The 14,421-nt window shown below is 37.9% G+C and overlaps 1 protein-coding gene across 2 annotated transcripts in view; it reads left to right on the top strand.

Moving 5' to 3' along the window:
• LOC116506394 (T-cell surface glycoprotein CD4-like) overlaps positions 1-8,259 on the top strand; it is a 36,482-nt gene extending 28,223 nt beyond the window's left edge. The window contains exons 7-10 of one of the 2 annotated variants that reach the window (XM_032214122.1): positions 6,252-6,503; positions 6,600-6,736; positions 6,856-6,923; positions 7,489-8,259. In XM_032214122.1, the coding sequence (XP_032070013.1) occupies positions 6,252-6,503; positions 6,600-6,736; positions 6,856-6,923; positions 7,489-7,519 (488 nt within the window). In that variant the 3' untranslated portion in view covers positions 7,520-8,259. Of the gene's footprint in view, positions 1-6,251; positions 6,516-6,599; positions 6,737-6,855; positions 6,924-7,488 lie in introns of both variants that reach the window. The other variant, XM_032214121.1, reaches the window with a different exon arrangement.
• Positions 8,260-14,421: the final 6,162 nt, after the last annotated feature.

The raw sequence follows: 14,421 nt of genomic DNA, 5'->3' as shown, positions 1-14,421 counted from the left end.
TGTTTGACTATAATTATTTAAACATCCTTCATCATAAAATATACCAAGATTTAATACATAACCACATGCTGACATTTCATTTACTTATTTATAATATCTTCCATTAACATTATATCCTCATATCCTGTTTTAGCTAAACATCCATAATATTTAATATTGAAATTTTCTAATCCTCCATATATATAGTTATCATTATCCTTTCTTTATTTAACTATATCCTATATCATAACATTTCCCCCCATTAGTTAAAACTTAGCTGTGTCTAATTTTATTCTTTTTTATTGTTATTGTTGTTAATAACCTTTATATATAGTCCAAAAATATTTCTAACCTTCTCTTCACAGGTAACATTCAATATTCATATCCAATTATTACTTATTATAACAACTCAACATTGTATACATTACTATCATTATCAATTTTTATTTAACTATACCTATTATCACTGAATTTAACTAAGTTTAGTTAGTTTTAAATTATACTCTTCCATCTATCAACCTGTATCTCTCCAGTAGCAAAACAATCTTATGTCTTCTGCCATTTGTGGATCCAGACCTCCAAACATCTTCTTAAACAAATCTGTATGGACTCCTCTTTGCAACTCCTTGTTTATAATATTTCTCATATAATATTGACGCTCTTCTTCTGTTTCCTTTTTCAGCTTATCTTTAATTCTCAGCAGTGTTATCAAATATTTTGCAAATAGTATTTCATAATCCATAAATTCTTTTTTGCTTTCTTCTTCTTCTATGTCCTGTCCTTTGAAGTAAATTTTCTCTCCATTTAATTCCTTTTCCAATATTCCACTCTTTCTTCCCTCAGAAATGAACCAATTGCCATGAATATCAACAAGCTCAGTCTCTTTATATTCATCTTCCATTTCAATTTTTTGAATTTCAGTCTTCTTATTTTGTGTTTGAAATACATCCTCAATTTTTCCATCACATTTCGTTGCCAAATGCACCAAATAATCCAATTTTCTCTCAATTCTTTCCTCTGTCTCCAACACCCTCTCCAGAGCTAAGAATACTTCTCGGGGAGACACCATGTTTATACGGAGTTGTATTTTTTCTTAGAAGCTCAGCAAGATTGAAACACTCACTTGCAAACTCTTTGCAAGCGAAAACAGACTTCAAAGTAATAGCTGTAAAATCTTATCAGATCCTAAGCCAAACAGCCACACAATAAAAGCTTAGAAAGTCGAAGTCAAAACAATCCATCTGTATCTTACAGAGAGTCACAGAGAAATGTTAAAGGGATAATCCATCCATTTGAAAAAGTTTTGCTTAGAATCAATCCATGTAAATAACATTTAAAAGGTAAGATAACCACTGTCCAGAACCATTACAAAAATCAAATTCGCCGCTAAGTTCTTCTATTCTTTGATTTAAATTAGTTTTTAGATTTTATAGGCAGTTCATTTTTTAAAACAATAAATGTTTCTCACCAGCTGGTATCATTTTCTATTTCCACATCGTTTTGTTCCTTTCTGAGGTCGCCCTGATTTTGTCAGACTTGACAGATTGGAATTTTTATTACCAGCAGAAGACTTTTGCCTTGCTTTTCTCGGAGATTTTGTGATATCCCTGAGAAATCCCCCCAGCAATAAAAGTGTCGACTGCAACCTCAGAGCTTTGAGATCGCACATTGTCTCGTCATGGCATCACCCCCCCCCCTCCAACTGTTTTCATTATCATCCGGTAACATTACATCTTTATAAATGTTCTAAATAAAAAAATGATTATATTTAATAACAAAGTTTCTAGACCTCCTTTCTTAATCACTGTTTGCAATTTATATCCAATTTCCTTTTATCAAACCAGTGCATATATATATATTATTTTTAACTAAATAAGCTTTCATACATAACAGAATTTCTAAACTTCCTTTCGTAGTCACCATTACAATTTATATCAAATTTCCTCTTATCAAACCAATACATATGTATACATTGTTATCATTATCAATTATTTATCTAACTATATCCATTATCATTTCATTTTTTACATAATGCTCTAAATTTAACTAAATTTGACTAACTTTTTATTATAAGCTTTCATATATCAACCTGTGTCTTTCCAGTAATAGTGCAGCCTTATGTCTTTTGCCATTTGTGGGATTAGTCTTCTGGTTATTTCCTTAATAAGATTTGTATGGACTTCTCTTCGCAACTTGTTGCTTGTTGCATATCTTATATAATCTCGAAACCCTCCATCTGCTTCTTTAATCATCTTATCTTTGGTTATCAATAGTGCTTCCAACAAAATTTCTCTCCTTAGATCCATCAATTGTTCTCTTTTTCTTCTTCTAAACCTTGAAATCTGGGGTAGAGCTCATGTCCATCTATCTCTCCTTTCCATATTCCACTCTTTCCATTTCCAACCACGCTCAGTTCACTGTTGGTATCAACAATTATCTTGTCTCTTTGTTCATTTTTCCCTTCAGTTTTTAGGACTCTAACTTCCACTTTTTCCATTTGATGAACATATTCAATTTTTCCATCAAATTTTATTGTATTACAATCTATGTTTTCCAATCTCTTCTCAATTTTCTCTGTTACTTCTAGTAATTTTTGAATTTCAAACATAATATTTTGCAATGTTAAGGTTTCTTTTTGATGTTGTGCCATTCTTCCAACTGGTAAACACTGCCATTCTAGCCTTCAAAAGTTTTTATTAGATTTGACACTTCATTTATAATCTTTCAAAACAAAGCTTTGTTTTCACTTCTCTCCAGTTGCCAATGAAGCTCCCAAAAAGCACCTGTATAAACAACCCATGCTCTTCTCCTTATCACTCTCTATAAACAAGCTGAAAAACCTTGAAGTGCAAAGTCAAAATGATGAAAGCAAAAAAAGAAAGGGCAATGTTTCCAGGACTTAAGCCTCCAGCCTCCAAGTGGCAGTGTTACTTCCTTTCTCTCTGATATTACAACCCTTTTTGTATTCCTTTTATATCTTCTTTATATTCCAGGCTTAAAAGAAACAAAATTCTTAAGTGAAGCAAAATGAAAAAAAACCATCCAAACCAGTATTATAAAAATAAAGACAGAGATTTTAATCAATAGGTAAAAAAAGAAATAGAAGAAGAAAAACTAATTCATTCACTTTAAAAAATAGGAAATATTTGCAAAAATTCCATCCATAAAAGAAAATTTAAAAAAGGTAACACACTATCCAATGTAGCTTAATTTCGCCGCTTATTTTCTTCTGTTTTCAAATTTAATTTAGCTTTAATTTGGGGGTGGGGGTAGTCTCTTTTGTAACAATAAGATTTCCTCACCAGATGGACACACTTTCTCTTTCCGCTTTCCTTCCTTCCTAGAGCTGTCCCAATTTCAGCAGCTTTTGGCTACGCTTCTGTCGCCGGCAAGAAGAGATTCTCTTGGATCAATCAGGGACTTTGCAATGTCCCTGAGATCAGCAAGACGTACTCTTCCCTGTCACTGTCTCTTCAGGACAGTTTAGGTTCAAAAGGACTGTCCAGGGGCAAAAGTATCGACTGCGATCTCGGAGCCCCGTCGTGTCGCTGCGACGTCAGCTCCTGTCCTCAAGTCTTGAACTGTTTGATGATAACATGCAATCTCAGCTTACTATATTAATTGTAGATGCTATTGCCTTTGAATATCAACACAGCCATTTTTTTTAACATTGTCAAAACTCAACCTTCTTGAAATTAATTGTTCTCATTAGGGAACAATTGGTGTGGAATGAAGTAGGTCACATTAGACAGGGGTTTCAGAAGAGTTGGCTCAGTCAAGTTGCCTGACTAAAAGGATGTAGGCATGGATGTGTTCTGGATGTGAGTTCTGTCAGTCAGACTATTTCAGAAGCACTGTGACCCAAAATAGCCAGTCTGACAGATTGCAGTATAGGTACAGAGGAAGGATGTGAGGTGAAGTTGGAGAGAGCTCTCCTGATGCTCCTGCTTGGTGCACCCTATGATGCAGCTGTCAAGCTATTTCTAAGTACAGGTCTATCAAAAGAGACCTTTCAAAACAGTACTGGTAGTAGATCTCAGTTGAGAAGTAGTCTGCTTGACAGATATGCAGGAGGAGGTTGGAAGGAAGCAGGAGTACAGACCAATCAGCCTACCATCAGTACATGGGAAGATACTGGAAAATATAATTAAAAAACAGATCTGTGAACATCTAGAAACAAATAAAGTTATAACTAGTAGCCAGCACAGATTGGTTAAAAACAGATTATGCCAAACCAATCTTATTTCATTCTTTGACTCTTCAATATCTTCATAAATGACGTAGATGATGGTATAAAAGGCGAACTCATCAAATTTGCAGATGACAGTAAACTTGCAGGAATAGCCAACACCTCAGAAGACAAGCTCAGGATCCAAAAAGATCTTGGCAGGCTTGAACAATGGGCTCTATCCAACAAAATGAAATTCAATATGGAGAAAAGCAAGGTTTTACAGGAAAAACAAAAGGTACAAGTACAGATTAGGCGAAACCTGGCTCAAAACAGTAACTGTGAGAGGGACGTTGGAGTCTTAGTGGATGATCACTTAAACATGAGGCAGCAGTGTGAGGAAGCAGCCAAAAAAGCTAATGCAATCCTTGGTTGTATAAACAGAGGCATAGAATCAAAATCACGTGAAGTAATAGTACCACTTTAAAAAGTCTTGGTAAGACCACACCTGGAATACTGCATCCCAGTTTTGGCCACCACATTACAAAAAAGATGTTGAGACTTTGAAAAAAAGTGCAAAAAAGAGCAACTAAGATGATTAAAGGCCTGGCGACTAAAACATATGAAGAACGATTTCAGGATTTGTGTTTGGCTAGTTTAGAGAAAAGAAGGAGGACATGGCAGCAGTATTCCAGTATTTGAGAGGCTGCCATAAAGAGGAGGGATCAATTTATTTTTCAAAGCACCAGAGAGAAGGACAAGAAACAATGGATAGAAGCTAATCAAGGAGAGAAGTAACCTAGAATTAAGGAGAAACTTGCGAACAGTGAGGACAATTATCCAGTGGAACATCTTCCCTTCAGTCGTTGTGGGTGCTTCATCACTGGAGGTTTTTAGTACTACTTAGTAAATTCAAACCAACTTTGACGTTTGAAAAGTAAGGTGTTAGTGCAGTGTTTCTCAACCTTGGCAACTTGAAGATGTGTGGACTTCAACTCCCAGAATTCCTCAGCCAGCAAATGCTGGCTGGGGAATTCTGGGAGTTGAAGTCCGGACATCTTCCAAGTTGCCAAGGTTGAGAAACACTGTGTTAGTGTGAAAGAATCTATTTCCCATTCTGTCTTATAGATTCAGGCAATCCTCGATTTATTATCATATTTCCCTCCGAAATTATGGTCCTAAGTCATTGCAGTCGAATGTTGAGGCATCATGTGACTGGACCCAATTTCTTTGACATTTTTGCAGTGTTTGTTAAGTGAATGCCACGATGGCTAAGTAAATGCTGCAGCTGTGAAAGAAATCAATTTTCCTCAGTTGCCATTTTTTGCAGGAACCAATCACAAATCTTGGTCACATGATACTTCGTACAGCTGTAAATGTCAGCTGGTTGCCAAGCACCCAAAATACAATTGTGTAATGATGTGTGGCCATTGTAACTTTGAAAATAGTCGTAAGTAGCTTGGGGGGGAGGTCTGTCTTCATTTCAAATAGTCACTAAGTGACTAGTTGTAAGTGGAGAACTACCTGCATCTGTAATATTTTGTAGATTGTAATTAACCCAACTCTGCTATCTCTGGCATGAAGGCTAAGGACACATTTTGATGGGACCTTGGTTGCTGTGCTTGCAGCTGGGGAAACGTCTAGCTGAGAAATAAAGATCATTCCTCAACTTTATTAAATAAGAGGGCTCCAACTTTGGATGGGGGCAATGAGATTAGAAGAAGAGTTGATTTGATGGTTCAATCAATATAGTTTGCACAGGATTATGGCTGCAACACCTGAAGGATTTGCTAATTACTCCGAGCTAGTTATTTTTGGGGAAACTGACTTCTGAAAGTTGACTATGTAATTGAACAACTACATATTTTGGTGCCAATCTATGGGAAAACTTGAATCATCTTTGCATACTGCTGATTTAAGTTAGGTATGAATCCTTTGATATCTGTCCTCTGTCCTCTTTCCATTGAGAAGGGACTCTTTCCAGCACCATGAATGAATAGCCTGGTACTTTAGATCATATGATAAAATATTCTTCATGGGAAGGAACATTCTCCCCTAGATCTCGTAAGATCTCTCTAATATATTTTTCTTGCTTTCCCTGCAGTCTCTGCTATCCCTCCTGTGCTCAAATCCAAAGAAGACAGTGTGACCTTGTGTGGTCATATCACTCCACTCCATATCATCTCTCCACTGACTGAATTGTGCTGGGTTTATGTAAATAATTCTACGAGTGAACCCAAATGTGGCTCTCCCGTTTCAGAGCATAGATTCTGTCACATAGCTACAACTGAAGGACTCTGGAGGTGTGATTTCAAAGTGAACAACGATGTGAAAATCAGTATTGACTATATTCTGGGTAAGTTCCAAGGTAAGTAACACTACCATCTTGTTCCTGGCTCTGTTTCTGTGCACATTCTGTTCTCCTCAACTTCCAATCTTTTTCCCCCCACAGAAAAGCTCTCAAATGAGACTACTTTAGAGAATACTTTCTCACTGATCAAAATAGCCTCAGGAATTGGCGCAATGCTTCTGCTGTTAATTCTTGTTGGTGTCTGTGTACCTACTTGTAAACGTATTAAGCAGAAACAGGTGAGTTTCTCCATATCCATAAACCGAAAGGGAGGTTGGGTTCTACAACAACAACAACAAATGGAAGCAGATCTGAAAGAACATGAAATGAGAAGGATCTTTCTTTTATTTTTTGGCAGCAACAAGCCAAGAGGATGGCACAAATTAAGCAACATTTGCTTGCCAAGAGGACATGCCAATGTCAGAGGTAAGAGTCCAGTTGCCCAGCCAAGAGGAACACATCATGGATATTCCTTTGAAAGCCCTTGGTTAAGTTGTCCTGGGATGAATCGGTCCATCTGGACCTCCAACCCAGCAGATCCAAGACATCACAGTTATTATTCTTTACTAGAAAAATACCATATCTAATAGCTTCCTTTCCTCTTGCAGTAACAAACCAGAATCAAAATGCCTTAAAATAATAACCTTATTGTGCCTTTAGATTTCAGCTCTGCCAATTCAAATTTGTCATTTGCTTGTTATTCAACTAAAATTGCACTTGAATTGGCTACCAGTTAAATCAAATAAAGCTTGCAGACCTACAGAAATTCAGAAATAAATCATGTCTAAATTAGACAGCCATGCAATTTCATCAAAGGTCTCATGAGCTACCATTCTTCAACAATTCATTTTTATGCTTTTTTAAAACAGAAAGTATCCCACTGTGCAGTTTATATTGCAAAACCAACTACATTTATCTACAGGAAATCTTAAACAACCCCATGCTTTCCACTGAGCCTAAATTTTGGATAACTCGGTTTTCAATCTTACAGGGACCTACCTAATGATTACTACCACACCTGAAGGAGAAAAAAGCAGATGTTGAAAAATCACTGGCATGACCATTTACAATCATTGACAATGCAGAGTTACATGTCATTCAAATACTGCTGGGTTGCCTTAACTTTCTATCTGATATCCATAGTGCTGTAATCATTTGGGCAAGTCTGTATTTTGAAATTGTGGAGCTCGCAGAAAATATTGACCAAAAAGGATTCACCTTAGTGATTGCTTCTAAGTTGTCTAATAGCCGACTACTCTTTGAACCAATCTGCGGTTCTCTCCACTGCAACTGTAAATGGACAAAGATGTGTTGTTTGTTTTTAAAATTCCTGACCAGAAATAAAATGTTTATATCTTTCCCTCCACCCAGCCCCACTGGTTAATTCATGTACATGTCTACAGATATTTGTTTGCATTTATTGTGTAGTTTGCAATGTCTTGTGAGAGAATATTCTATCATTTAAAAAAGCAATATTTTTAAATGTATATTAACAGTCATGATATAATTATGATGCTAATGGCTTAATGTATTTCAAAGGACACATTCCTTTTTACTGTTTGGGAAATGCTGGTGGTGGGTGGGGAGGAAGAGGGGCTTCTGCATTCTGAAAATTGCTTCTAAGTAGAGAATTTCACTGATGAGACACAAAAATTATTGGAAAACTATTTCCAATCTATCTTGGATCTTTCCACTGTTTTATTTTATTCCTTAGGGCAAGGGTCTCCAAACCTGGCAACTTTAAGACTTGTGAAGCTTTAAGACTTAGCATCGCTGGCTAAGGAATTCTGGGAGTTGAAGTCCACAAGTCTTAAAGTTGCCAAGTTTGGAGACCCTTGCCTTAAAGGGGAGAATAACCCTTTTTTATCTCTTGATATGCATCACCACCACAGCTCTAAGACATAAGAACTGAATGTAAACATAGGGAAAAATTCCTGTTGCTTGGCTGTTTATGCACAAAAACAAGAAGTAAAAGTGTCTGTATCCATTCCACTGATGCTTGTGAATAATGACATTTGAAATATCAAGGTCTGAAGAGAGCCATGTACATATCTTAATGTTAATAAACATTCCTCAAAAACCTTAGTATTCCTGTTTTTCTTTAGCGTTTGGCTGCACGAGATGCCATTTCTGAGGCCCTCGGCTATTTCAGAGCAGCTAAATCAGGTAGCTGGACTATGATTACAGGGCTTTGGCTTGAGATTAGATGAGCCCCAGGAAAATTGCCAGTCATATATAATTATAATCCAAATGCTGTCCCATTGAGGCAAGAATACAAATATACTAATTAAACAGTTCAGAAGCTAAACTTTTAGTTCTAATACAAGCATCCACATTGTAAAAGCAGGAGATGTTAGGATTTTGGGGAGTAATAACACTGTAGTTGGAAACTCCTACAACTACTACTATTGTGACTTAATTCAATTGTTCCTAATAACACGTCATTCCTGCACTTCTGGATCTTTTTTTAATCCATCCTTTCTTGTCCATATCCCAGTTTTGCTGGGATATTCCGGAAGCTGAAGTCCCACATATCTTAAAGTAGCCAAGTATACAGAGATCAAAATAAGCACCTACCAGTCAGTTCAGATAGTACAAAAATACAGTTATGTTTATTTATTAAATATTATGAAATATCACAAGCAGGGAGAGCAACAGGCAAGAGATTAAAAAAAGGTAGAGGACTTCGTATCAACAGTCTACATGATGGATATATTTCAAAACAGACAGAACTTTCCAAAATCACTAGAAAAATCACATCTGGATAATTAGCACAAACCATTCCAAAGACAGAGACTTTGGATTATGCAAGTTTTAAATCTCTTTTGTACACAACAACATTGGAATAGAGGTGGAAAGTAGGGTACTAGATAATCCTTCCCTTGTTCCACATCAGAAAGGAAACAATTTGGTGACTGGGGATGATTGATCCCAAATCCTCAAGGAGTATTTATACCTTGACACACACACCTCCAAGTTACATCTTCATAGCCACCCTTAAAACAGTGAAAATACCATATTATCCTTCCTGTTGATCCATCAGCAAACACATCTGCCTCCATCCTAACCCCAATGCAAGGTTTGTTTTGTTTGGCAAGTCTCTTTGCAAACAGTGTCAGCTAAGATGTCGCAAATGGACTCTGCAACCATGGCACCATTCCTCCCCTTGAGATTAAAATAATGATACAATGATAATATGATAGCACAGCAGCTTCACCTCTGTAAGGAAGAGGTGAGAGACCAGGAGCTTGGAAATGTGTGAGACAAGAATGCCTTGACAATATTGAAAAAGGCCAAGCATGTAACTACTCCTCTAGAGGTTTACAGTACTTTTTTATAAAAGAAAAACACTCTTCTGATAAAGCAAAAAATAAAATTCTGGCCTCCCCTTCCTCGCTGTGTGTGTGAGAGAGGGCAGGGAAGGAGGGAGGTAAGGAGAGAGAAGAAGAGAGGGAGGGAGAGAGAAGGAGAGAGGGATGGAGGGAAAGATTATTATATCAATGCAACCCCAACAGCCTTAATATAGTCAAGGTAGAAATGGAACCTGCTTTGGGACTTTCAAAAAGATGCAGTCCTATCTGAATCCAAAACCTGGTTGTGTTCTGGTACAGCCATAAAGCCACATACCAGAAGCAACTGCCTAGAGTGGCATAATTTTTTCTTATTTATTATTTTATTTTATTAATGTATTTAATTTAATTTCATTTATTGTTTTGTTTTGATGCTGTAACTATTAGACAAACTGGCTCTGTTTCATTTTTTATTTATTTATGAAACTTATCGAGCGGCTTCAATCTTTAAAAGACCGTAAATAACACAGAAAAGACAATGGCAACTAGCCAATGCAACATCAAATTATCATGACCATAATCTATAATTATCATATTAGATTAAATCAGGATAAATATACTTGGGTTTTGATAACTCTCACTGCCCCCACTTAAGCCCCCAGGATTTCCAGAACATCTCCACAACTTTCTGGAAAGCCATGCCAAGGGAGAAGGGTGACCTGAAGATATGAAGGGAGGGAAGCTACAGTATTCTAAAAGAGGGGAGCTCCCACAGAGAATGCCAGCTATCAGCCCCAACTCCCCTAACACTGCTGCTGTAGCCCTTCTGATCACCGCCTTATCTTAGAAACTTAATATAAAACCAGCTTATGCTCCACAGAGGATACAGGGAGAGCAAGAGCACAGCAGGAACCTTGCACTTCCATTTTCATTTGAAGGATAGCCAAAGTCCCATCCCTGCATAGAAATGAAAACCATGTTTTTGTACTTCCACAGGCTTTGGAACTGAGTCATCACCAAGAATTGCCATATCCAGCTGGGAAACAAGATATGTTGTTCTGCCTTTCTGGAGGGTGTATATTTCAGCAGTCCCAGCTGTTACATTTTATTAAACAGATTGTTTAAATAATCACTTTCTATGAATTGGAAATCAAACCGGGTACAGGTAAGACTGCATCAGTATCAACCATAAGATGGCAGCAAAGAGATACAGAAAAGTGGTCATCTGATTATTATTTTGTTATAACCCAGATCTGGTACCTTGTACTGATGTAACCTGCTCAAGCTACTCCATCCTGGAGAACAAGCCCAAAGTCACCATTACTGATTTGAATTTCAGTCCACCAGAACAGGTCTCCTTAGTGGAATGCAGCCACCAACACTTTAACTATACAGATGTTGAGAAGGGGGAGGGGAGAGAATAGGTCTCACTAACAAGTACTTGAGGCTCAGTTAGCTAAACTACAACCTTAGATTGTCTATAGAGAAATATAAAGATGGCCTTGAAGGAAATATACAGCAGCCATTACAAAATCATTAGTTGAATGAGGGAGAAACTCAAGATTGGCCCGCCTTGGCTCTCTTGGGATTAAGAGGGAACGAAAAAGAACCCTGCCAGGCTTTCAAGATTTTGATATTATAGACCAGAACTGATAATAGCCCCTTTATGACTTGTGGACTTCAACTCCCAGAATTCCTGAGCCAGCATGGCTAGCTCAAGAATTCTGGGAGTTGAAGTCTACAGGTCATAAAAGGGCCATCGGTCTCCATCCGTTATAGACTATATCAGTAGAATTCTATTTCTTATGGTCTCTGTTTCCTGACCTAGCTTCTCTCAAAAGGTTGGCATTTTGTATTCTTTTATTTTCTTTCTTTTTCTTTCTTTTTTCTTAAACTAGCAGCCTCAACCCTGAAACTAACCATAATGTGCTAAAAGTCTTTTGTTTATTTCTTATTTCTTTAATCTGATATGAATAACAGTTGTAGGAAATGGATATGTCTAGTCTAGTGAAAAGAAGAACTAGGGGTGACACAATAGCAGTTCCATATTTGAGGGGCTGCCACAAAGAAGAGGCGATCAACCTATTCTCCAAAGCATCTGGAGGCATGACAAGAAGCAATGGATGGAAACTAATTAAGGAGAGAAGTAACCTAGAGCTAAGGAGAAATTTCCTGACAGAACAATTATCAGTGGAATTGTTTGCCTTCAGAATTGTGGGTGCTCCATCACTGGAGGTTTTTAAGAATAAATTGGACAACTATTTGTCTGAAATGGAACGGGTTTCCTGCTTGAACTGGGCTTGGACTAGAAGAACTCCAAGGTCCCTTTCAGCTATGTTATTCTGTTATTCCCTGTCCTTTGCAGCTATTTTCCAAGTATATCCCTTCATTTTCAAAATATAAAGCAAAATGATAGGCTGCTTCCTCAAATATGTTACCCATCATGGATGGCCATCTTCCTGATTCCTCTTGGCCATTTCAGGGTTCTCTAGGCACCCTACTTCTTCTCTGACTTCTAGGATTGGTCTCTTAAACCATTTTGGCATAGGTGCAAGAGAAATTGGACAGCTGGCTTCCATAGAACAGATGCCTGCAAAATGCTTGGCTGCTGCTTTTAGAAGCTCCTGTCAAATCCTTCATACAAAAGTTTAGGCTACTCATAATTTGTCCTCTATGAGACTAGTAGGAATTTGTCTCCACTAAGGCAGAAGGACCAAAAGAGGCCTTGCCAAGAAGGCCAGCACAATTTATATTGGATGTCACTCTTTCTTGCTGGCTCAATACCGTTCAAAGTCTAAACATTGAGAAGTAAAAAGGTAAAGGTTTCCCTTGTTTTGTTGGGTCCGACTCTAAGGGGATGGTTATCTCTGTTTCTTAGCCAAGGGAGCCAGTGTGGACATTTCTGTAGTCACGTGACCAGCATGACTATACTCTGAGGCACACGGAACACTGTTATCTTCTCATCAATATGGTACCTATTTATCTATTCACATTTGCATCAGTAATGGTATCCTCTTATCTTCACTACTGGTTTGGTAGTGGAAGCGCTCGCTTCGCTCCTGTGCGGCATGTCTGGGCATGCACAGAACCTTCTGCGCATGCGCAGGTCCATGATGACATCTGGGTGGGTGGGCACAGCCTTGCGCCACTGCCACTACCGGTTCGCCTGAACCGGTGCGAACTGGCAGAATATCACCTCTGATTTGCATGCTTTGGATCTGCTAGGTGGGCAAGATCTGGGGCAAGTGACAAGAGCACACCCCGTCATGCAGTTCCTTTTGCTGACAATCTTCTGGTCAGTAAGCCCAGCATCTGTATAATTTGCCTAACTTAGTTAAAATGTTAACACCAAGAAAAAGAAATTAATCGATCAAAGACACCTTTGCAGTTGATCCCATCATCTTGGCCTCTGGAGGAAGATTCCTGAGGAGCATCTGCAGGAGGTCAGGCAACACCCTAGACAATGCCTGGCACTATTGGGAGCTCCCCTGCTGTGCCATGGCCAAGTCAAAAACAGCATCTGCAATAGAAGCCCTTCACGGCCCTAGCAGCCGCTCTGCGCCAAAGATCAGTGTAGTTCAGCTCAGCAATCTGTCTGTTGGCTGCGTATCAACTAATCACAACAGGGAAAAACATAATGGCAATGTCATCCTCTTTTATGACTGGCTACACAAACCCTCCAGTGCATTTAGCTTGATATCAATCAGCGGTTTATGTTTTCCAAGAGGGAGCTTGCACATTAGTTATTCTTAATGCAGTAGTCTCTGTGTGATGGTATTCTTGAAATATGCCCTTTTTAGTGTATTTTTTTTCCTATGCTCTAACTCCCCAATTACTTAAGCCTGTCTTCTCAGAAGAAAAATATGCCTCCTGTATCATCAGCCTGGCTCAAACTGGATAACTAAAATCACATTGAGTATTCTTGCTATGGATGCACTTCACTTATATAATGGCATTAGAATGCCCGCTTGAGACATCCAGTCCCATCGGAATAATTCTGAGCACACACACAGCATTAGAGCCAATTCAGAATTATCAACATACATTTATGCATTTGGGATTATTGTCTCAAAGGGCAATAATCTGAAGATATCAACACAGATTTTCATCTGTCATGTTGAGGATTAGATGGAGCTCTTCATAACCCCTTTTGGAGTTTACTAACTTGAATCTTTGGATGTACATTTTTCATCCCTTCTGGATAGCCTTCCTTCTTACCAGGCCCCTTTCCCCAGGTAAATAAATTTAATAATAAATAACTTTTATTGCAATTTCTGGCTTTAGTATACCTATTTTTGTTCTCTAGGGCTACTGATTCTCAGGGAAAAATACAGAATCCCCCTGTGCCCAATTTCTACTCTCTCAAAACTTCCCCAAAACAGCCCTATTTCATTTCCCAAATCTTTTCACACTTCTCTATCCCATCTGCTTCTGTATCAGAGATTCTGTGCCAGCATGTGGGTTGTGGAGTAGGAAATAATAATAAGAGAAAATCTCAAAGCAGAAAGAAGTAAGAATATGTCTTCCTTTTTGTGATTGAAGATGAAACTATTCTAAAATATATTTTTGGTATCCAACTGTTGACATAATCACAATACAATACTATTACTAGCCATAGGGTGGTCCTCAACTTA

This window comes from Thamnophis elegans, chromosome 3 (genome assembly GCF_009769535.1).
Source record: "Thamnophis elegans isolate rThaEle1 chromosome 3, rThaEle1.pri, whole genome shotgun sequence".
In the NCBI taxonomy this organism is placed as follows: domain Eukaryota; kingdom Metazoa; phylum Chordata; class Lepidosauria; order Squamata; family Colubridae; genus Thamnophis; species Thamnophis elegans.
The sequence above is the reverse complement of the archived record's forward strand: the minus strand, read 5'-3'. Positions and strand labels throughout refer to the sequence as shown.